At 37.9% G+C, this 22,682-nt stretch overlaps 3 protein-coding genes and 1 pseudogene across 6 annotated transcripts; all 4 read left to right on the top strand.

Moving 5' to 3' along the window:
- The first annotated feature begins 921 nt into the window (after positions 1–921).
- Positions 922–7,293, top strand: LOC111807232 (transcription factor bHLH155). Of its 4 annotated transcripts, none has more exons than XM_023692865.2 (11): positions 922–1,887; positions 2,392–2,562; positions 2,632–2,719; positions 2,855–2,896; positions 2,973–3,032; positions 4,277–4,390; positions 4,477–5,418; positions 5,511–5,612; positions 6,499–6,639; positions 6,721–6,846; positions 6,938–7,293. In XM_023692865.2, the coding sequence occupies exons 1-11, from the start codon at positions 1,790–1,792 to the stop codon at positions 7,016–7,018; spliced, it is 1,965 nt and encodes a 654-aa protein (XP_023548633.2). In that variant the 5' UTR covers positions 922–1,789; the 3' UTR covers positions 7,019–7,293. The 4 variants fall into 4 exon arrangements, with proteins under 4 accessions (XP_023548633.2, XP_023548634.2, XP_086985449.1 ...); XM_023692866.2 differs by having other exon boundaries at positions 6,508–6,639; XM_087129323.1 differs by lacking the exon at positions 2,973–3,032.
- Positions 7,294–11,977: 4,684 nt separating this feature from the next.
- On the top strand, positions 11,978–13,868 carry LOC111807773 (palmitoyl-monogalactosyldiacylglycerol delta-7 desaturase, chloroplastic). Its single transcript, XM_023693640.2, has 4 exons — positions 11,978–12,284; positions 12,356–12,703; positions 12,797–12,903; positions 13,517–13,868. The coding sequence occupies exons 1-4, from the start codon at positions 12,015–12,017 to the stop codon at positions 13,728–13,730; spliced, it is 939 nt and encodes a 312-aa protein (XP_023549408.2). The 5' UTR covers positions 11,978–12,014; the 3' UTR covers positions 13,731–13,868.
- A 1,689-nt stretch (positions 13,869–15,557) lies between these two features.
- LOC111807774 (palmitoyl-monogalactosyldiacylglycerol delta-7 desaturase, chloroplastic-like) lies at positions 15,558–17,245 on the top strand (annotated as a pseudogene).
- A 3,562-nt stretch (positions 17,246–20,807) lies between these two features.
- Positions 20,808–22,491, top strand: LOC111807775 (palmitoyl-monogalactosyldiacylglycerol delta-7 desaturase, chloroplastic-like). The gene is made up of 5 exons (XM_023693642.2): positions 20,808–21,065; positions 21,135–21,275; positions 21,342–21,482; positions 21,576–21,682; positions 22,278–22,491. Exons 1-5 carry the CDS (start codon positions 20,814–20,816, stop codon positions 22,489–22,491), a joined length of 855 nt encoding a protein of 284 aa, XP_023549410.2. The 5' UTR covers positions 20,808–20,813.
- Positions 22,492–22,682: the final 191 nt, after the last annotated feature.

Below are 22,682 nucleotides of genomic sequence, written 5' to 3' on the forward strand. Positions count from 1 at the left end.
TGGAAATGAATAGCAAAAATCCCACAATATCACCCATTTTTAAAACACACATCATGGGATTCCCAAAATGATGTCGGCCCATCCAACATCGTTGAAACGACCTAAAATAAAAATTTTAAAACAATGATACATGATGACTTCGACATTCTCTTGCAACACGAATTATTCCAGCATGTTTTATTCTCATCCATATAAACTTCAGTGAAATTTTTATAAGGTCGTCTAACAAATTTGCTCTAAATAAAACACGCTTAACCATGAACCTTTTATGATTAGCTACCGAAAAAAAAAAAAAAAGACACACCTTGTTTACAATGGAGAGTGATTGTGACAACTTTTATAAACTATAAAATTATGGTTGAAAAAGACGTCAAACGAGCATTTGTTTGTCCAACAAAAAAAAAAAAAAAAAAAAAAAAAGTTTTTTCTTCTTCTTCTTCAAGGGAGCATTTTCCTTCCATAAACATCATCTTGTTTGCCACTTTTATTTTTGACACTTACACACAAGGTGAATGTACCAAATAATAATAATAATAATAATAATAATAATAAAAAAATATATTTATATATATATACACGTTACACACGTAACTGATGGCCTGGACATTTGTCTCTAAAATTATTTTTACTGACAAACAGTAATTCTGACATGTTTTGTCCTTATTTATATCCTGAAATTTTATTTCAGGAGGTCATCTAACATAGAATTGCTTTATAAGTCTTATTTCCGTTTTTACCCTTGATTGCAAAAGATATTACAAAACACCCCCACTAAAAAGGAATCACCATCTAACGTGCGCCGGAAGAATAAGACGGGTCAATACAATGACTGAGCAGCCCCCAGTTCCCCGGCAATGCTAAAATGAGCCGTCCGGTTGTATTAAAGGCGTTGGTTTTTCAAGTTCTCCCACCATCCGTTGGTGTGGCTTGTGAGTGCGTTTCTGTTCTGTTCTGTTATTTTGCCCTCACAAATTCAGGAAAAAGCGAACAAAACTCAATACAAAACCCCTATCTCTCTCTCTCTCTAGCATTTCAGCCTTTTCCCCTCTCCCTCTGTGAAATTCGGAGTCAAAACAAGAAAAGGAAAGAATATGCAAGAAAATGTAGATCAGGGCGTTGAATTTCTCTGTGATTCTCGTCGTTTCTTTCGGTCAAAAAGCTTCAAATCTGTTTCGTTCTGTAAAGGGGCTTGTTAAAATCCAACCCTCTTTCTCTTTTTCTTTCTCTTTGACGTTTTTTGGTTCTTGGGTTTTGGTTTTCGGCTCTTATTTGAGCTTTGAAATCGCCCTTTTCTTGTTTGGTTGTTCTGTTTTTTGTTTTTATGACGATTTCGTAAGTTCATCCATGTCGTCCGACATAATTTAGGGTTTAATCTTGCCCTTGTTCGAGTGATCTGTGGTGGGTCTGCGAGAAAAAGAGCTCTTACTGTTGCTGTTCTTGTTCTTAATGGATTGTTTTACTTATACCTACTCTAATGGAGTCCACTGCGTTAGAAGCTATGCGATATGTGCTGAAATTTGCTGATACCATCTTATTTGTGTTGAATTGTTGAGTTCAGGGGGATGGGAACTGATCCTCTGCTATTACCAGCAATTGGACCGCCAATAAAACGGCGAGCAGGCTTGAGGATAAAGCAGGCTGGTAGAGGCTCATACAGGGGAAGCTAGGAAAATTGGGGGATTTTGTTTTCCGTTTAGAGTTGGGTTTTTTTCAAGGTGATTTTAGGGGCAAGCCCTGTTTTGTAGGGTAGTCTTTTTAGAGGGCGTTTGACAAAGTTTTTCAGTCAGAGATGGGTACTGCTGATTTGCACCAAATACTCAAAAGCTTTTGTTTCAACTCGGAGTGGAAGTATGCTGTCTTTTGGAAACTTAAGCATCGAGCTCGAATGTAAGTCGTTTTCCTTTCGGTTTCTTGCTTTTTCAGGATTTATACGACGAACCCTTTTGTTCTTTCTTGTTTGTAAGGCAGATTTTAGGATGATGTGAAAGAAAATACTTGTTTTCGTAGTATGATTCTTGGATGGTTAAGACGTTATTGTAACTTCGACTAAAAGATCATAAGTCTAAATCTCCACTGTTAGGATAACACAACAACGCACACATTCGATCTAGATGAACACAAAGAACAAAAGAGAGAAAATGCAAGGAAGATCTTGATGTATGTACAAAGTGAACATTCGATATATATGGTTTTAGTTTACTATATATAACTTTACCAAATATAACCATCTAGTATATATAGATATCTACCGTATGTATTCCGGTCTTTTACTATAAATAGTCGTTTACTATCTACTAGTAGCAGGCTCCATATCCCAACGTGTATCAATATGGTGCATATAGTTGATATATAAGTTTGATCTATTATCTTTTAAATGAATGTTGAATTCAGGATGCTGACTTGGGAGGATGGCTACTATGACAATTCTGCACAATATGAACCCTCGACGAGCAAGTTTTACAGAAAAACGCTCGAGAAATTTCACGATGGACATTATTCACACGACCCTCTTGGATTAGCTGTTGCAAAGATGTCTTATCATGTATATTCTCTTGGGGAAGGGTAAAAATCTTAGCATAATGCATTCTATATGGCTATTGTATGATAGGTTCTAATTATCTCCTTTTGCAGGATTGTTGGACAGGTAGCAGTTACTGGAAAACATCAATGGATTACTGCAGCAGATGAGCAAATACCGAATATCTCTTCAACACTTGAGGTGCTATTCTTTCCTGTTCTGCAATAATATAAGTTACTGAAGTTTATCTGAACGTTTCAGGTATATGATTAATGCTTGTTTTTCGACTATTTCGGGTTGTGTTTTGTTACTCATTGTCTGATCATTTCTTAATAGTACTGCGATGGTTGGCAAACGCAATTTTTAGCTGGCATTAAGGTATGGAAGCCGTTCTCTCTCGCTCATCAATTGTTTTTCGTATTGATTACTGAATTTTTGTTTATACGCTTTGTAGACTATTGTTGTTGTAGCAGTTGTTCCGCACGGGGTCTTACAGCTTGGATCTTTAGATAAAGTAAGAGCCTCTTCCATCTGGTAGATTGTGAAAGCTTGTGAATTATGATCCTTGCTGAACTATAACATTTTTTTTGGGCTTCATATTCACTGATGGATATGAAGATTTTGATAATTTCTTTCATTCACTGCCATTTTATAGATCTTTTTGGGGTTTTGGCTTCTTATAATAGTGTGTTTATGTGAGATCTCACATTGGTTGGAGATGAGAACGAAACATTTCTTATAAGGGTGTGGAAACCTCTCCCTAACAAACACGTTTTAAAATTGTGAGGCTGACGATGACGATGATACGTTTTAAAACCGTGCTTTGGGCCACTGGTTGGTTTTGAATTCATGTGTCTTATTATTGCCTTTTGGCTTCTTGTAATAGAGTGTTTTTGTGAGATCCCATGTTAGTTGGGAGGAAAAGAAATATTCGTGTGGAAACGTGATATCCCACATCGGTTGGGGAGGAGAAACGAAACACCCTTTATAAGGGTGTGGAAGCTTCTCTCTAGCAGACACGTTTTAAACCCTTGAGGGGAAGCCCGAAAGGGAAAGTCCAAAGAGGACAATATCTGCTAGTGGTGGGCCTTGGTCGTTACAGGAAACCTCTCCTCAACAGACGCATTTTAAATCCGTGAGGCTGACGACGATATGTAATAGGCCAAAACAGACAATATCTGCTAGCGGTGGGTTTGGGCTGTTACAATTGGTATTAGAGTCAACGCCGAGCAGTGTGCCAGTGAGGACGCTGACCCTCAAGGGGGGTGAATTGTGAGATCCCACATCGATTTGGGTTGTTACAAATGGTATCAGAGCCGGAAACCGAGCAATGTGCGAGCGAGAACGCTGTGTCCCAAGGGGAGTGGATTGTGAGATCCCACGTTGGTTGGAGAGGAGAAGGAAACATTCCTTATAAGTGTGTGGAAACCTCTCCCTAACAGCTGACGGCGATACGTAATGGACCAAAGCGGACACTAGAGGTGGGCTTGGGTTGTTACAGTTTTTGTTTTTGTAATATTATCGAGATGTGACTGAGATACCAATTTCTAAGCTCGCCATCTAGATTTAGGGCAGGATGGGCATGGGGTTCCTAATCACCCTTTTGTAACTTCTGTACTTGTTTATAAAAATGCTTGATTTAGCTTGCATGGATCAGTGCAAAGATATCTTATAAACATTCAGTTCATGGCTTTCTTAAATATGAATGTCATCTAACTCTAGTTTATTGTACCGTGTTCGTTTTCTTATTGGATTTAGGTCACTGAGAATGTCAACGTTGTGGCTCACATCCGAAACGTCTTTCTAACTCTTCAGGAGTCTTCAGCAGGGCATATCGAGCCAATGCCTTCTTGTAAGAGTTCGGGATACATGGTAACTCTCTTTCTATATCGTACTTTTTCTTCGCTAATGATGATCAAACTTGGGATCTTTCTTTTAATAAGTTACTTCTTGTACAGAAAAGTGAAGATGAAAGTGTCAGCAAGAACGTCGGGATAGAGTTGTCGGGATCTGGGGGCAACGAATCTCTAAGAACACAGCCGGATGCTGTCAATGTGGAGAGTTTTAAATCAAAAGCGAGATTGCTCGATGACAGGATATGTGGAGGGGAGCCTAGTGGATACAAAGATATGGCAGTAGATTTGAAACAAAAATGCAATGCACCATCACAAAACTCTGCCATGGACATAACAAATGATGCATGCTTCCCTGTGAATCACAACGCCATGTTGAGCCGAACCAATCCTACGGAAATGTACTTGCAAAATGATGTCGAAGCATCGGAAGATGGGTGTCCATCAAACGCATCGTTGAAGTTCCCTGCTGGTTACGAGCTGCACGAAGTACTCGGTCCTGCTTTTCTAAAAGATGCCCTTCATCTTGATTGGCAAACCGAGTACGTTTTTGGTGGTAGAGCTTCCAATTTATCTGAGGGAATGAGTAGCAGCCAGTTGACATCTGATTCACCGATGGAGCATCTGTTAGAAGCAGTAGTGGCTGATGTTTGTTACAGTGGTTCTGATGTTAAAAGCGACACGTCTCTATGCAAGTCTGGACAGTCTCTGTTAACATCAGAACGAATTCCCGAGCCTTCCACGAACGTTACAACATCTGCTTGTTCAGAAGGATACTCTATGGGTCAAAGTCGAACATCTTTTATTGGAGAGGACATGCCAAACTCTTTAAGCTCATCTGGAATATGTGGGGTGATGTCCCCAAAAGGGTTTTCGTCGACTTATTCTGGTACTGGCAGTGAGCGGTTGGAGAAGTCTTCGGAACCGGGGAAGAACAGTAAAAGAAGGGCTAGGCCAGGTGAGAGTTGTAGGCCTAGGCCGAGGGACAGACAATTGATACAGGACCGGATCAAAGAACTTCGGGAGCTCGTACCAAATGGAGCAAAAGTAAGTTTGGAGAAGCCATTCATCCATTTTTCCCTTTTGATGGAAATAGCTTTTTTGGTTCATTCACTGAAAGTTTCTTGCTTGTATTGCAGTGTAGTATTGATTCATTGCTGGAGCGCACAATCAAGCACATGTTGTTCTTGCAAGGCATCACCAAGCATGTTGACAAGCTAAATAAATGTGCCAACATGAAGGTAATTTTATCTTTTCTACATGATTAGGATACCTTTTCCGTTATTGTGCTAATTTTGCCCGAGCAAAAGCCGATGGCATGCTTATTATCCAATAAAATAGAGTTTCCACACCCTTATAAGGAATGCTTCGTTCTCCTACCTAATCGTTGTGGGATCTCACAATCCACCCCCCTCGGGGCCTAGCATCCTTGCTGGCACTCGTTTCCTTCTCCAATCGATATGGGATCCCTCAATCCACCCCATTTTGGGGTCCAACGTCCTTGATGGCACACTGTCTGGTGTCCACTCCCTTCGGGGCTCAGCCTCCTCACTGACACATCGCTTGGTGTCTAGCTCTGATACCATTTGTAACGGCCCAAACCCACCGTTAACAAATATTGTCCTCTTTAGGCTTTCCCTTCCGGGCTTCCCTTCAATGTGTTTTAAACGCGTCTGCTAGGAAGAGGTTTCCACACCCTTCTATGGAATGCTTCGTTCTCCTGCCCAAACGTTGTGGTATCTCACAATCCACCCCCCTCGGGGCCTAGCATCCTCGCTGGCACTCGTTCCCTTCTCCAATCGATGTGGGACCCCTCAATCCACCCCTTTGGGGCTCAGCCTCCTCATTGACACATCGCTTGATGTCTAGCTTTGATACCATTTGTAACAGCCTAAACCCACTTTCCCTTTCGGGCTTCCCCTCAATGTATTTTAAACGGTATGCTAGGAAGAGGTTTCCACACCCTTCTATGGAATGCTTCGTTCTCCTACCCAACCAATGTGGGATCTCACATCAAGTCCCTTGTGATAGCAGGCTTAGACTTGCAAATTGTTTGCACTTATGTAACGTTTTTATGTTGCAATCATGAACACGGTTGTCTTCGTCTTACATGTTATGTATTTATAGCTGCATCAGAAGGAAAATGGCAGGATGGGAACCTCAAATACTGACCAGGGTTCAAGCTGGGCTGTTGAGGTGGGTGGTCAACTTAAAGTTTGTTCGATCATTGTGGAGAATCTCAACAAGAATGGACAGATTCTTGTAGAGGTATGATATAAACATTTTGTGGTTTCTTCAACTTTAATTCATTCATTTGATTCAATGAAAAAGCGACACACCTCTATGCAGATGTTGTGTGAAGAATGCAGCCACTTTTTGGAGATAGCCGAGGCTATTAGAAGCTTGGGACTCACAATACTCAAAGGCATAACGGAAGCTCATGGCGACAAGACATGGATTTGTTTTGTGGTTGAGGTAAGGGAAGCTAAAGGAAGCTAGCTGCTAGCTCATGTTCATCGTACTTGTCAAATCATCGTGTTTGATGTCTGGTTTTGAACCATTGTAGGGGGAGAATAACAGAAACATACACAGAATGGATATCTTATGGTCCCTTGTTCAAATCCTACAGCGCAGTAATACATCGTGACAGCTTCAACTGCTGAACTTAAAGATGAACACAAGGTTAAAGAAAAAAGAACACATAGAAGAAGGGTATTACTCTGACACACAAAACCAAGTTTCTGTGAAGAACATTATTGTTTTCCAAGTGTGAAAAACTATTTTTGTGTTTGTTTTTTGAGTGTGTTTTGTAGCAAGTGTTGTCATTTGTTTGAAAAAAGCTTTAAACTTGATAGAGTGCATCTTTTTTGTGTATTTGTACAACCCAATTTTTATAAGTTCATTTGAACAGTACCAAGTGTATTTTAGCGTTGGATGCACGGATATGATATTGGTTGATATGCATAAGTTCGATTGTGAAGCGGGATGAAGTGACCTGAAAAATAGAGAATTAGGTGCATGCACACACTTTGAGACTTAAGCTAGATAACTAGGTCTTCTTGTGAGACAAATGTGAATTTTGGCTACGACAAGTCTCGTTTTTAGGACACATGGTGTCAAAAGATGGTATCACAGTAAACCCCACCAAGATTGAAGCAATTGCTAAGTGGGATCTGCCCGATCACAGTTATTGAGGTGTGCAGTTTTCTAGGGTTAGTAGGATACTATTGATGGTTTGTTCAAGACTTTGCTAGAATAGCCTAGCCTCTTACACAGTTAAACGAAGAAGGGTATGCCATTTGTTTGGAGCGGTACATGTGAGGCAAGCTTTTATGATCTAAAATAGAGGTTAGTGTCGGCTCCAGTACTTACAATACTAGAGAGCTCAGGAGGATACGTAATATATAACGACGCCTCCAAGAAGAGACTAGGGTGATTTAAGATCTTGTGAGGGAAGGAAGAAGAACATTAATGCAAAGAAAGAGAAACATATATGGTCAAACCTAAAATTGAAGTAAGAGAGAGAATTGGGGAAATAATGGAAGTAGATGAAGAAATGGATTAATGAATGTCCAATTAAAAGAACCAGCTTCCTATCCGAAAAAAAGGTGAATCTTGTTGGTATAGATAGTAATTTTTAATTTTTTTAAGTATTTTTTTTGTCATCTTATTTTCAAAATTACTCTCATTTGGACGTAATCTCGATTCATTCATGTACCTCTCTTTTATTCGGGTGTCTCATGTACACATACAACATATATATATATATATAAAAAGAGTACATATAGCTCGATAAATAAGACACTAAATTACCATTCTAAAGATTGAGATGTTACCTTGGTTGGAGATGAGAACAAAACATTTCTTATAAGGGCGTAGAAACCTCTACTTAACAAGGGTCTTAAAACCGTGAGGCTAACGACGATACGTACCAGGCCAAAATGGACAATATCTGCTAGCAGTAGGCTTGAGTCATTTCAAATGGTATAAGAGGCAGTCACTAGACGGTGTGTCAGTAAAGACGTTGGGCCCCTAAGGAAGGTGGATTATGAGATCTCCATCGGTTGGAGAAGGGAAAAAACATTCTTTACTGGGCCCCGAAAGGAGTGGATTGTGAGAACCCACATCGGTGGAAGAGAGGAACGAAACATTCCCTTGAGTGTGGAAACCTCCCTAACAGATGTATTTTAAAATCGTGAGATTAACGACGATACATAACAGACTAAAGCAACAATATCTGTTAGCAGTGGGCTTCAGCTTCGACTGTTGCATAACATATATTTGAAACTACAAGCAATTTGAGCATTCATTTAGCTACCAGAGATCATTTAATGGCTACTCTGCTGAACAAAAGATTCATAACTCATATCAGCCACCATGCCCATATCCAAAGTACCAAACCCATGAAGCTGGTCCATCCCTATCCATTGCTACAAAGAGACCTGTTTGAGAGACTTAACTCGATTGTATGAACATGTCGTATCTACCAACAAAAGGATTGAACTTAAAGTGAGTAATATTCACGGAACAACGACGTGACAGATTCACATGCATATACTTATTTCTCATTATTATGATGGAAGATGTGTAACATGTGGACTAACGACTCGAAACTTCTTAAAGTTGTTGTCATAACGAGAATGAATTAAGCATTCCATAAACAATATTTAAATTGACAATTTAGACTAAGATGTCAAATCGTTCGAGTTAGAGTGTATATCTCGAACTAAGGAGCCGAGATTATAAGCTATTTTATTCTCTTTATTAATGTAGCGTGACCCTCGAAAATATTAATGTGCATGATTATTTAGCTAAAGTCATTTAATAAGCTATAGATAACGATAGATTTTATATCCAATGTTATATTAATGATGTCAAATGACTAAGGAGTTGAGGTTATCAATTTTTGTTTAAGAGGATTAATGTAGCATGACCCGTAAACGAACATTTTAGCTTGGGAAACACAATATTTTGATTGTGACATGAATTTGATGTTTGTAACAACTCAAACCCACCGCTAAATGCTTCGTTCTCCTCTCCAATCGATGTGGGACCTCACAGAGGCCCCAGCGTTCCCGCTGGCACATAGCCCAGAGTCTAGCTCTAATACCATTTGTAACACCCTAAGCCCACCTCTAGTAGATATTGTTCGCTTGTATCAGTGTCAACCTCACAGAGAGATTTTCACACCCTTATAAGAAATACTTCGTTTTTCTCTCCAACCGACATGGAGATCTCACATGATTTGTATAACAAACTAAGTAGTTGAGGTTTCAAGCTCTATTAAATGTATTAATTACGACATGAAACCGAGATTTCAAACTTGGTTATATATTCAGTGCATTACTTTAGCTTGGTCGTAACGAATATTATAGCTTGAGTAACACATTAGTTCGATTAGTTCGATTGTGATACGACTATTTAAATGGGAAGTCATTAAATCAATAGGTTATAGATGGGTAGATTGATATGATATCTATATAGCTCTTGATTGAACCCTTGGTCAAGTTGTCAAACCAATGAGAGAAGCTATGCATTCATGAATATTAATATCACAAGCTAACTTATAGGGTACGCATTTTCGATCGTCCACATTCAAACGAACTCTATTATATGTATGTTCATGCCACCTTCGTTGTGTAAAATCTTGTTTTCGTAGAGGAAAAATTTCAACCAATTTGATATACGTTCTTCTTCTAAAATAATCATTCACGGGTAAGGAAAACAAGAGATCAACGAGATATAAGTGAGAACAGTTATCTCTATTGATATAATCATGTTTGAATGCTTTGAGACATAACCCGACTTAACACTTCATTAACGTGATATTAAATGAGTAACTGTATCAATTGTTTTACAACAGCGTGACATTCGTAATTTATAACAATCATATATATATATATATATATAAACACCCATATTTAATTAAAAAATATGAATAATAAAACAACAAAATGGTTAAAATGTTTTAAGATTTATTTTATTCATAAAGTTGAGATAAATATATTCAAATTGAAAATTAGTGAATGAATAAATAATTGTATAAAAAATTTAAAAAAATGGTTGAAAATGATTTTTTTTTATTGTAATAATTAATTGTTTAATTAATGATAGTATGGGTCATGGCCCTTCCGACACCACGGTGGTCCGCCGCCAAATAAATAATAAATTCGTCGTTTTGTATTCATTTCACAATTTTTAAAATAAAAAATTGAAAATTTGAAATTATAATGGTTAAAGATAAATAATTTTTAAATTGGTCTTGTTTTTAATTAAATTATAAATTTAGTGATCCAATAGTATTATTTTTTTTTTATTTTGTTTAATACCCTTAAAATTTAAAAGTGATTTTAATTTTATTTGGTATAACCTCGAACATAAAAGAACATAAACTAAATATTATAAAAAAACGTCTAGTAGACATGTTGAAACATTATACAACACAAAATATTTCTTACACGAGACGTTTTTCACAATACACGTGACCATCATACATAATGTCTTGTTATTTCAGGAAAACACATCGCTATCGTGCAACAACCAATCATATAACCTAGTACTAAGACATTCTAATAGATAATTTGATTTCCTCATTACACTTATATTTAAGTTAATCCAGCTATAAACACAAATCACAATATTAACACTAAATCTTGGGATCGTGTGTTATGGAAGATTTACGTAACAACCTAAGTTCACCTCTAGCCTAATGTCTTTGCTCGCACACCGCCCGATATTTGACTCTAATACCATTTGTAACAGCCCAGACCCACTATTAGCCGATATTGTCTCCATCGGTAGGTATTATCTGCTTTGACCCATTACGTATCACAGTTAGCCTCACGGTTTTAAAATGCGTCATCTTAGGGGGAGATTTCCACACCTTTATAAGTAATATTTTGTTTTCTTCTTCAACCATTGTGAGATCTCACAATCCACCCCCTTAGGGCCCGACGTCATCGTTGGCACACCGCCCGATGTTTGACTCTGATAACATTTATAACAACCAAAGCTCATACCCACTACTAGCTGATATTGTCTCCATCAGTAGATATTATCTTATTTGGCCCATTACGTATCACAGTCAGCCTCACAGTTTTAAAATGCGTCATCTAGAGGGAGATTCCACACCTTTATAAGTAATGTTTCGTTTCCCTCTTCAACCAATGTGAGATATCACAATCCACCCCCTTAGGGCCCGATGCCATCGTTGGCACACCGCTCGATGTCTGACTTTGATAACATTTGTAACAACCAAAGCCTACCACTAGTAGATGTTGTCAGATTTAACCCGTTATGTATCGTCGTCAGGCTCACAGTTTTTAAACGCGTCTATTAAAGAGAAGTTTCCACGCCTTATAAAGAATGTTTTGATCCCGTTTAAAAGTCAATAAGAAATCAATTTCACATTTAAAAAGTCCACCTACCATTAAAAGTAAAAAAAAAAAAAATTACTTGAGTAATAAATTAGGGAGGCCGTTCAACCACTTTTAGCAGGAATTAAAGTAAGGGTGTAGTGTTTTGGTGCATGTCAATTCATAAATGTTCTGAAAAATGGCATTATAACTTCATATTTATGTTCTTCACAACTATAAATACACATACAATAGCATCAAGAACAACAAAAAAAACATCCAAACAACATGGTGCAATCTCCTCCAATGCTCTTTACGAGGAAAAAATGGACCAAATTCGATAGAAATGTTGCTTCTTACTTTCTCCTTTTGCATCTACTTTGTATTTTGGCACCCTTCTATTTCACTTGGACTTGTTTCTTTCTTACTATCATATTAGGAAATCTAACCGGCATGGCCATTAGTGTTTCGTATCATAGAAACCTTGCACATCGGGCCTTCAAACTTCCCAAATGGCTCGAGTATTCCCTTGCTTATTGTGCCGCTCATGCAATTCAGGTTCGACATTGTCAACCTCTACATCATATTCTATCTAATACTATGTTTGATAACCATTTGTTGTTTTCTAGGGTGATCCGATCGATTGGGTGAGCACACACAGATGCCATCATCGATACGTCGATACAGAACGAGACCCACATAGTCCGATATACGGATTTTGGTTTAGTCAAATGACGTGGTTTTTCGATTCCTATAACTTGACTAGAAAAGTGTGTCCGAACTATTTTAAGAACTTTGAAAAGGTGGAAAGAAACATGTTTATGTTCTTCATGAAGCATGGATATCCAGACAATGTCAGGGACTTGGAGAAACAATGGTTCTATAGGTTTATGCATAAAACCTATTGGCTTCATCCATTGGCTCTGGCAGGGTTGCTGTATGGTGTTGGAGGAGTTCCTTATGTCATATGGGGAATGGTATAATTAATCTAAGCATGGTTTGATTATGATTATAAGTATTGATTAACCTCCAAATTGATTAGGGTTTTGTGTTGATTGAACTATTCGTAGTGTGTGAGGTTCGTAGTGAGCTTGCATGTAACATCTATGATCAATTCGGTCTGCCATATTTGGGGAAAGCAACCATGGAATACGGGCGATTTATCGAGGAACAATTGGTAATTTTCTTCTCTTTTTTTTTTTTACTATTTGCACGTGAAGAACTTTTTTATGAGATCCCGCATCGATTGGAGAGGAGAACGAAACATTTTTTATGTGGGTGTGGAAACCTCTCTGTAGCAGACGCCTTTTAAAAATCTTGAGAAGTGTAAGATCCAAACTCTTGGGGAAGAAAACAAAGCATTTTTTTATAAGAGTGTGGAAATCTCTTCCTAGCAAACGCGTTTTAAAAACCTTGAGAGGAAGTCCGAAAGAAGACAATATGTGCTAGTGGTGAGCTTGGATCGTTACAAATGGTATCAAAGCCAGATACTGGAATGTGCTAGTAAAGAGGCTGATCCTCGAAGGGGGTGGATTTGGTGGGGTCCCACATCGATTTGAGAAAGGAATGAGTGTCAATGAAAGACACTAGACCCCAACGGAGGTGGATTATGAGATCCCACATTGGGTGAAGAGGAGAACGGAACATTTTTTATACGCTGTATCTTGAAGGAGGTGGATTGTGAGATCCCACACCGGGTTGGTAGGAGAACAGAAAGTCTAAAGAGGACAACATCTACTAGCGATGGGTTTGAGTCGTTGCATTTGATCAAATTTGTATGTTTTTTTCAGGTTGGTAGCTTTGATAACGTTTGGAGAAGGATGGCACAACAACCACCACGCCTTCGAGTATTCAGCAAGGCATGGGCATGTATGGTGGCAGATTGATTTTGGTTGGTATGTCATTAAGTTCCTTCAAGTCATTGGGTTAGCCACCTGCGTCAAATTACCCTCTCAAACCCACAACTTAGCTGCCTTAAACAAATCAAAGCCTCACCTTACTTAACCCTATGATACATTAAGAACACCATTATTATATTGTCTCATTTCTGAATGTGTTGCAAAATCAATATTATATCCATGTATGAACTTATTATATCGTACCCGTTTCGATTAAAATAAGACATTTATATTTGTGTTGTTACTGTATTCATCATTTATACTTGTGTAACGACTCGACTTTCTAAAACCCTAGATCGACTCAGGTTTGTTACCCATATACATGAAGATGTCATTTTAAAGTGAAAGAACAAACATATACTAGTGGTGACCTCATATGTTTCAAAAAATAACGGCACTTTGTACGGAGTACCCTACTCGAATCTCCACAAACAGTGTATTAATTTTTCTAAACAAATGAAAGAAAACGTCTAGAAAAAATGTAGGGTAATGATCGAAATTGTGAGATTTGAGTTGGAGAAGTAAACCAATCATTCAAATTTTTTATTTAAATTTAAAATTTAAAATTTTTTAATTTGTCACATTTAAATCTAGAATCTTTTAACTATTTTTACGGTAATAAAGACATCAATTATTATTATTATTATTTTTCATATTCATTGAATTTGGCTTAATGGGTTCAGTTACCGACTTAGGAAACGGTTATTAAATGGATCATTGTCAGTTTTTTTTTTTGTTAATAAAAAAAATCAAATATTGATCGAACATAAAATTCAAATTGATATCAAATAAAAAATTAATTGGTGAATAATTCATGGTCGTGTAATAAACATGTGTGTCACCTAGGATTCATGGTCGTGTAATAAACATGTGTGTCACCTAGGATTCATGGTCGTGTGATAAACATGTGTGTCACCTAGGATTCATGGTCTTGTAATAAACATGTGTCACCTAGGATTCATGGTCTTGTAATAAACATGTGTGTCACCTAGGATGTATTTTAAGGATGTATTTTTTAGATAGTGATCCGAGCTTTCGATACTCGCCTTAAAATTTAGTATTGAATTCTAATTCTTTTCTAAATCTCGAGATGTACATAATTCTACGAACATCACTTTCGTACACACAAAACTCACTAAGGAATCATCAAATATATAATACTTCCTAACCTTGTTTGCGAATGCATCATTTTCATACATAAGTGAGTATTATTTTCACACAAACTGACCCTACAATCATCACTTTCATGCATGTAGAATCTCAAACTATATAGGTAACGGCCCAAGCCCATTGCTACCAGATATTGTCCGCTTTGTGCTTTTTCTTTCGGACTTCCCCTCAAAGTTTTTAAAACGCGTATGTTAGGGAGAGGTTTCCACACCCTTATAAAAGGTATTTCGTTCTCCTCACCACTGATGTGGGATCTCACAATACGAGTATTTTATAATTTCAACGATCACACATGCATGAGGTCCCACAACCATACATAACATCAATCACATATCGATCATATGCAGCAACCAACCATCCAACTTAGCCCTAAGGCATTCCAACGATACTAACTCCAAACCTCAAACTAAGCGACAAAAGATTTACTCAAATAAGGACTTGTCCAACTATAGGTCTCTCGGGATCGAGAGCAATTTAATGCTAACATTAAAAAGATCTAAAGAGACATCGAACAAAGTTGAAGAACATATCAAATACAATACTAAATTTATAATTTAACCCAAAAAATTAACGTAGACGACGTTCAACCAACTTTAGCAGGAAATAAGTAAGGGTGTATAATGTTGGTGCTTGCAAGTTCATAAATGTTGCAATGGAAATGGTTGAAGATTTTGGGATCAATAAACTAAGTTAATGTATGTTCTTCACAACTATAAATACACACATAGATGAAGCCTAAACAATACCAAAAAAGCCAAAGAACATGATGAAATCTCCTCCAATGCTCTTTACGAGGAAAAGGTGGACGAAGCTGGATACAAATAATGCTTCCTACATTCTCCTCTTGCATCTACTTTGCATTTTGGCACCCTTCTATTTCACTTGGACTTGTTTCTTTCTTCCGAAATCTAACCGGCATGGCCATTAGTGTTTCGTATCATAGAAATCTAGCACATCGAGCCTTCAAACTTCCCAAATGGCTCGAGTATTTTCTTGCTTATTGTGCCGCTCATGCAATTCAGGTTCGACATTGCCAACCTCTGCATCATATTCTATCGAATACCATGTTTGACAACCATTTGTTTTTTTTTTTTTTTGTAGGTGATCCAATCAATTGGGTGAGCACACACAGGTGTCATCATCGATACGTCGATACGGAACGAGACCCACATAGTCCGATATACGGATTTTGGTTTAGTCAAATGATGTGGTTTTTCGATTCGTATAATTTGACTAGAAAAGTGTGTCCGAAGTATTTTAAGAACTTTGAAAAGGGGGAAAGAAACAAGTATTGATTATAATTATATGGGGAATGGTATAATTAATCTAACTATGGTTTGATTATAATTATAAGTATTGATTAACCTCCAAATTGATTAGGGTTTTGTGTTGATTGAACTATTCATAGTGCGTGAGGTTTGTATTGAGCTTGCACATAACATCTATGGTCAATTCAGTATGCCATATTTGGGGAAAGCAACCATGGAATACGGGCGATTTATCGAAGAACAATTGGTAATTTTCTTCTCTCTTTTTTTACCATTTGCACGTGAAGAACTTTTTTACGAGATCCCACATCGTTTGGAGAAGAGAACGAAACATTTTTTATGTGAGTGTGGAAACCTCTCTGTAGCAGACGCGTTTTAAAAATCTTGAAAAGTGTGAGATCCCACCTCTGTTGGGGAGGAAAACGAAGCATTTTTTATAAGAGTGTAAAAATCTCTTCCTACCAAATGCGTTTTAAAAATCTTGAGAGGAAGCACGAAAGGGAAAGCCCAAAGAGGACAATATGTGCTAGTGGTGAGATTGGGTCATTACAAATGGTATCAAAGCCACATACTGGGATGTGCCAGCAAAGAGGCTGATTCTCGAATGGGGTGGATTTGGTGGGGGTCCCACATCGATTGGAGAAAAGAATAAGTGTCAGTGAAGGACACTGGACCCCAGCGGAGGTGGATTGCGAGATCCACATCAGGTGGAGAGGAGAACGGTACATTCTTTATACGCTAGACCCTGAAGGGGGTGGATTGTGAGATCCCACACCGGGTTGGTAGGAGAATAGAAAGTCCAAAGAGGACAATATCAGTTAGCGGTGGACTTTGGTCGTTACATTTGATCAAATTTGTATGTTTTTTTTTTTCGAGGATGGTAGCTTTGATAACGTTTGGAGAAGGATGACACAACAACCACCACGCGTTCGAGTATTCAGCGAGGCATGGGCATGAATGGTGGCAGATTGACTTTGGTTGGTATATCATTAAGTTCCTTCAAGTCATTGGGTTAGCCACCTGCGTCAAGTTACCCTCTCAAACCCACAACTTAGCTGCCTTAAAACAAATCAAAGCCTCACCTTACTTAACCCTATGATTCGTTAAGAACACCATTATTATATTGTCTCATTTCTGAATGTGTTGCAAAATCAATATTATATCCATGTATGAACTTATTATATCGTACCCGTTTCAATTAAAATAAGACATATATACTTGTGTTGTTACTGTGTTCGTTGTTACTGTGTTCGTCATTTATACTTGTGTAACGACTCGACTTTCTAAAACCCTAGATCGACTCAGGTTTGTTACCCATATACATGAACGTGTCATTTTAAAGTGGAAGAACGAAAATATGCAATTTCAAAAAATAACTACACTTTGTACATAGTACCCCACTTGAATCAAATTTGAAAATAATGTACCGAGTGTACCAAGTTCGCAATAAACGAAAGAAAATGTCTATGAAAAATCTAGAGTAATGTGTTTGAAGTTGTGAGATCCCACGTCGGTTGGAGAGGAGAACGAAACATTCCTTACAAAGGTGTGGAAACCTCCCCTAACATACGCGTTTTAGAACCGTAAGCAACAAGTAATCACATACACGTGGATACCCAAATGCTGACTTGGCATTTCCTTCGCTTGCCACCTATTTAATCCCACCCCTCTCCCTCCCCTCTGTCTGGGAACTCCAACTGCAGCACTATTTTTTTTTTATAATATTTAATTAATTTTAAAAAAAAAGTCATGAAATATATTTATTTTAGTTATTTTATTACGTTAAAAAATATATTTAATTTATTGAACATTCAATATTATCTATAAATTTTTAATTTTATATTATAGTTTATTAATTAACTTTTTAGGATTTAATCTTAAATTAAATAAGTTTAAACGATAATAATAGACTTATAGTATTTCGGTTGGGGAGGAGAATGAACCATTCTTTATAATAGGGTGAAAACCTCTCACTAACACACGTATTTTTAAAAATGGTATTAGAGTCAAACACTAGGCGACGTGCCAACGAAGAGGCTGAGCCCCAAAGGAGGTAGATTCAATGGGGTTCCACATCGATTGGAGAAAGGAACGAGTTTCAACAAGAACGCTGGATCCCGAAGGGGGGTGGATTGTGAGATCACACGTTTTAAAAACATTGAGAGAAAGTTTGACATGAAAACCTCTCCCTAGCAAACACGTATTAATAAATACTCAACTATATGAAATTAATTAAGAATGATGCATGTTTGTCGGACAACAACTAAAACAATTAATGATTAAACTCTTCGATGTTGTTTATCCCACTTTCTGAAACCGTAGATCGACTCGATGTTGGAGAAAGGAAACAATTAAACCGAGAAACCGTATATGAAACAATTAATGATTAAAATCTTCGATGTTGGAGAAAGGAACGAGCGTCGTGGTCGCTACTCGAGAAATGTTGGCCACCTGTAGTTAGAGGGATCGTCGCTGTACGTCTTGGTTTGTGGGTTTGCTCCACCGCTACCAGAAATCTCCCAAGATCGTTACGCCGCCGCTCGTTCATGTTAAATAAACCTGGAAGTTAGTAGAAAAGTGAAAGGCCAAAAGTTAGATGAAATGTCGAGAGTCGTTGTTATAGTAAATAGTGAAAGTTAGTGAAAAAATGAAAGGAGAAGAGTTAGTAGATGAAAGGCTAACAATGGTTATAGAAAATAGTAGCGTTTTATTAGCCTTTATTATTAAGAATCCGACAAAAAAGGCATACGACAGAGAAATAATAGAAAAGTGTTCTGTCTCTCCACTCACGAAAGAAAAATAGTTTGACTGAGATTTTTTGCCTTTTACCGTTCAACGTCGGTTGCCAATGCTGCAAATCACGTCGTGGAGGAGGTGGGTCGACCATAGCCTACGTGAGGTCCATCGCCATCGTTTCGAGGCTGCCTGCTTCCAAACTTGTTTATTATCTATGTTACAACCTGTTACATTGTTTTTTCGATAGGACCTCTAACATGTCATGTAAAATATTTGTTAAAGTAACTCAAAGGAAGTGTCTGTATTTAGTTGTCTTAGTTCTATAGTAATATTGAATTAGGACATTATAATTTTTTTTTAATGATTATAGATTAGTATGTTTTTGTTTGTGATCTTTTAATATATTTTATGTAAGATTGTATTGAATAATAATGAATTGTGGATAAATAAAAAAAATTATAACAACTCGATAACCTAACCTTAGGTTGGTTGCAAAAATTTTCGGGTTGAATTGGGTTACCAATCTAACCAACCTAATCTTTTGGTTGGTCCAAAAAATTCCCTCAACCCAACCCAATTCAAACGGTGTACATCCTCGTTAGCACGAAGAATAGGGGACATACCCTATTTTGCTAATGGAGATAAATATCTCTCGCTCCCTCCTCAATTCTAGGCTCGCTCGAAAGAGGTCACCATAGGACCTCAGTCCCACAGATTAAACGAACATCTCTACCTTTGGTAGATGGTATATATTTTTGTCCATTGAACTAACCCTAATATTTTGATAGAAATTGATACTGCGGTCATATGACGTAGATATCGGTCATATTTCATGGTTTGTAGTAAACATCGTCCGTCATCTAGGATGTATTTTTCGATAGTGATCCTACTATCGGGGTGAGAACCTAAAATCTAGTATTGGATTCTAATTCTTTACTAATTCTCGAGATGTGCATAGTTTCATAAACATCACTTTCATGCACACGAAACTTACTAAAAAAAAATCAATTTATACTTCCTAACCTTCGTCCTGTATGCATCATTTTTATATATAAGTGAGTATCACTTTCACATACCAACCCTACATACATCATTTTTGTGCATTGATGAAAGTTCAAGAACATGTCAAATATAATCAATTTATCTTTTAAACGTTCTTTAAAGAGAATTAAATAGATTACGAGTAAAGTCTATACATATCTAACACAATAGCGATTGAATTTATAATTTAACCCAGGAGAAAAAACGAGTGCATACGTTAGTGAATCAGAAATCAACGACCCAGATTTACCGCGAGCAGATATTATCCTCTTTGGGCTTTCCCTTTTGGGCTTCCCCTCAAGGCTTTAAAACTCGTCTGCTAGGGGAAGGTTTCCACATATCGGTGGTTTGTTCTCCTCCCCAACCAATTGGGACATCACAATGCCCAAAGAGGACAATATCTGCTAGCAGTGGATTTGGGTCATTACAAATGGTATCAGAGTCAGTCACCGGACGATGTGTCGGCCTTCTCGCTGTTTCCCGAAGGGGGGTAGACACGAGGCGGTGTGCCAGTAAGGACTCTGGGCCCCAAAGCGGGGTGAATTTGGGGGCGGTCCCATATCGATTGGATAAAGGAACGAGTGCCAGCAAGGATGCTAGGCACCGAAGGGGGGTGGATTGTGATGTCCCACATTGGTTGGGGAGGAGAACAAACCACCCTTTATAAGGGTGTGGAAACATTCCCCTAACAGACGCGTTTTAAAGCCTTGAGGAGAAGCGCGAAAGGGAAAGCCCAAAGAGGACAATATCTGCTAGCAGTGGATCTGGGTCGTTACATCAACGTGGGTAATAAATAAGGGAGAACGTTCAACCAACTTTAGCTCGAAATTGGTAAGGGTGTATAAACTAAAATTGTAACTTTATATTAATGTTCTTCACAAGTATAAATACACGTACGCCATAGATGAAGCCTCAACAATAGCTGCAAGAACAAGAACAAAAAAGAGGCAAAGAACATGGTGAAATCTCCTCCAATGCTGTTTACGAGGAAAAGGTGGACGAAGCTGGATACAAATAATGCTTCATACATTCTCCTTTTGCATCTACTTTGTATATTGGCACCCTTCTATTTCACTTGGACTTGTTTCTTTCTTGCTATGATATTAGGAAATCTAACCGGCATGGCTATTAGTGTTTCGTATCATAGAAATCTTACACATCGGGCTTTCAAACTTCCTAAATGGCTAGAGTATTCACTTGCTTATTGTGCCGTTCATGCAATTCAGGTTCGACATTGCCAACCTCTACGTCATATTCTATTTATATTGTGTTTCGTAACCATTTGTTTTTTTTAGGGTGATCCGATCGATTGGGTGAGTACACACAGATGCCATCATCTATATGTAGATACGGAACGAGATCCACATAGTCCTATATACGGATTCTGGTTTAGTCAAATGATGTGGTTTTTCGATTCTTATAACTTGACTAAAAAAGTGTGTCCGAACTATTTTAAGAACTTTAAAAAGGTGGAAAGAAACACGTTTATGTTCTTTATTAAGTATGCAAATCCAGACAATGTCAGAGACTTGGAGAAACAATGGTTCTATAGGTTTATGCATAAAACCTATTGGCTTCATCCATTGGCTCTTTCAGTGTTGCTGTTTGCTATTGGAGGAGTTCCTTATGTCATATGGGGAATGGTATCATTAATCTAAGCATGGTTTGATTATGATTATAAGTATTGATTAACCTCCAAATTGATTAGGGTTTTGTGTTGATTGAACTATTCGTAGTGCGTGAGGTTCGTAGTGAGCTTGCATGTAACATCTATGATCAATTCGGTCTGCCATATTTGGGGAAAGCAACCATGGAATACAGGCGATTTATCTAAGAACAATTGGTAATTTTCTTCTCTCTTTTTTTACTATTTGCACGTGAAGAACTTTTTTATGAGATCCCGCGTCGGTTAGAGAGGAGAACGAAACATTCTTATATGTGGGTGTGAAAACCTCTCTCTAGCAGACACGTTTTAAAATTTTTGAAGAGAAGTGTGAGATCCCACATTGGTTGGGAGGAAACAAAACATCTTCCAAGCAAATGAGTTTTAAAAACCTTGAAAGGAAAGAAAGCCGAGAGAGGACAATATGTGCTAGTAGTGAGCTTGGATCATTACAAATAATATCAAAGCCGGACACTAGGGGATGTGTCAGCGAAGAGGCTGATCCTCAAAGGGGGTGGATTTGGTGGGGTTTCACATCGATTGGAGAAAGGAATGAGTGTCAGCCAAGGACACTCGACCCCAACGAAGGTGGATTGTGAGATCCCATGTCGGGTAGAGAGGAGAACAAAACATTCTTTATACGCTGGATCTTGAAGGGGGTGGATTGTGAGATCCCACATCGGGTTAGTAGGAAAACAACAAGTCCAAGGAGTACAATATCTGTTAGCGGTGGGTTTGAGTCGTTACATCTGATAAAATTCGTACGTTTTTTCAGGATGGTAGCTTTGATAACGTTTGGAGAAGGATGGCACAACAACCACCACGCCTTCGAGTATTCAGCGAGGCATGGGCATGAATGGTGGGAGATTGATTTTGGTTGGTATTTCATTAAGTTTCTTCAAGCCATTGGGTTAGCCACCTGCGTCAAATTACCCTCTCAAACCCAGAAGCTGGCTGCCTTAAACAAATCAAAACCTAGCCTTTCTTAACCCTATGACTCATTAAGAACACCTATATCGAACTATGAACTTATTATACCGTACCCGTCTCGAATAAGATGAGACATCTATACTTATGTTCTTATTATGTTCGTGGTTTTTAAATCACTAATGTTTGACAACAACAACTAAAACAATTAATGATTAATAACTTTAACGAAAATCACCAATAATATTTCGTT

Source organism: Cucurbita pepo, chromosome 12 (assembly GCF_057944985.1).
Source record: "Cucurbita pepo subsp. pepo isolate OVF chromosome 12, ASM5794498v1, whole genome shotgun sequence".
Taxonomy (NCBI): Eukaryota; Viridiplantae; Streptophyta; class Magnoliopsida; order Cucurbitales; family Cucurbitaceae; genus Cucurbita; species Cucurbita pepo.

Bases quoted from the DNA above. Each gene is read 5' to 3' on its own strand.
- LOC111807232 (XM_023692865.2), top strand. From the start codon at position 1,790: ATGGGTACTGCTGATTTGCACCAAATACTCAAAAGCTTTTGTTTCAAC. The intron at 6,640-6,720 runs GTATGATATAAA...ACCTCTATGCAG, and splicing joins ATGGACAGATTCTTGTAGAG to ATGTTGTGTGAAGAATGCAG. The intron at 6,847-6,937 runs GTAAGGGAAGCT...GAACCATTGTAG, and splicing joins GGATTTGTTTTGTGGTTGAG to GGGGAGAATAACAGAAACAT.
- LOC111807773 (XM_023693640.2), top strand. From the start codon at position 12,015: ATGGTGCAATCTCCTCCAATGCTCTTTACGAGGAAAAAATGGACCAAA. The intron at 12,285-12,355 runs GTTCGACATTGT...GTTGTTTTCTAG, and splicing joins GTGCCGCTCATGCAATTCAG to GGTGATCCGATCGATTGGGT. The intron at 12,704-12,796 runs GTATAATTAATC...AACTATTCGTAG, and splicing joins CTTATGTCATATGGGGAATG to TGTGTGAGGTTCGTAGTGAG.
- LOC111807775 (XM_023693642.2), top strand. From the start codon at position 20,814: ATGCTGTTTACGAGGAAAAGGTGGACGAAGCTGGATACAAATAATGCT. The intron at 21,483-21,575 runs GTATCATTAATC...AACTATTCGTAG, and splicing joins CTTATGTCATATGGGGAATG to TGCGTGAGGTTCGTAGTGAG. The intron at 21,683-22,277 runs GTAATTTTCTTC...ACGTTTTTTCAG, and splicing joins GATTTATCTAAGAACAATTG to GATGGTAGCTTTGATAACGT.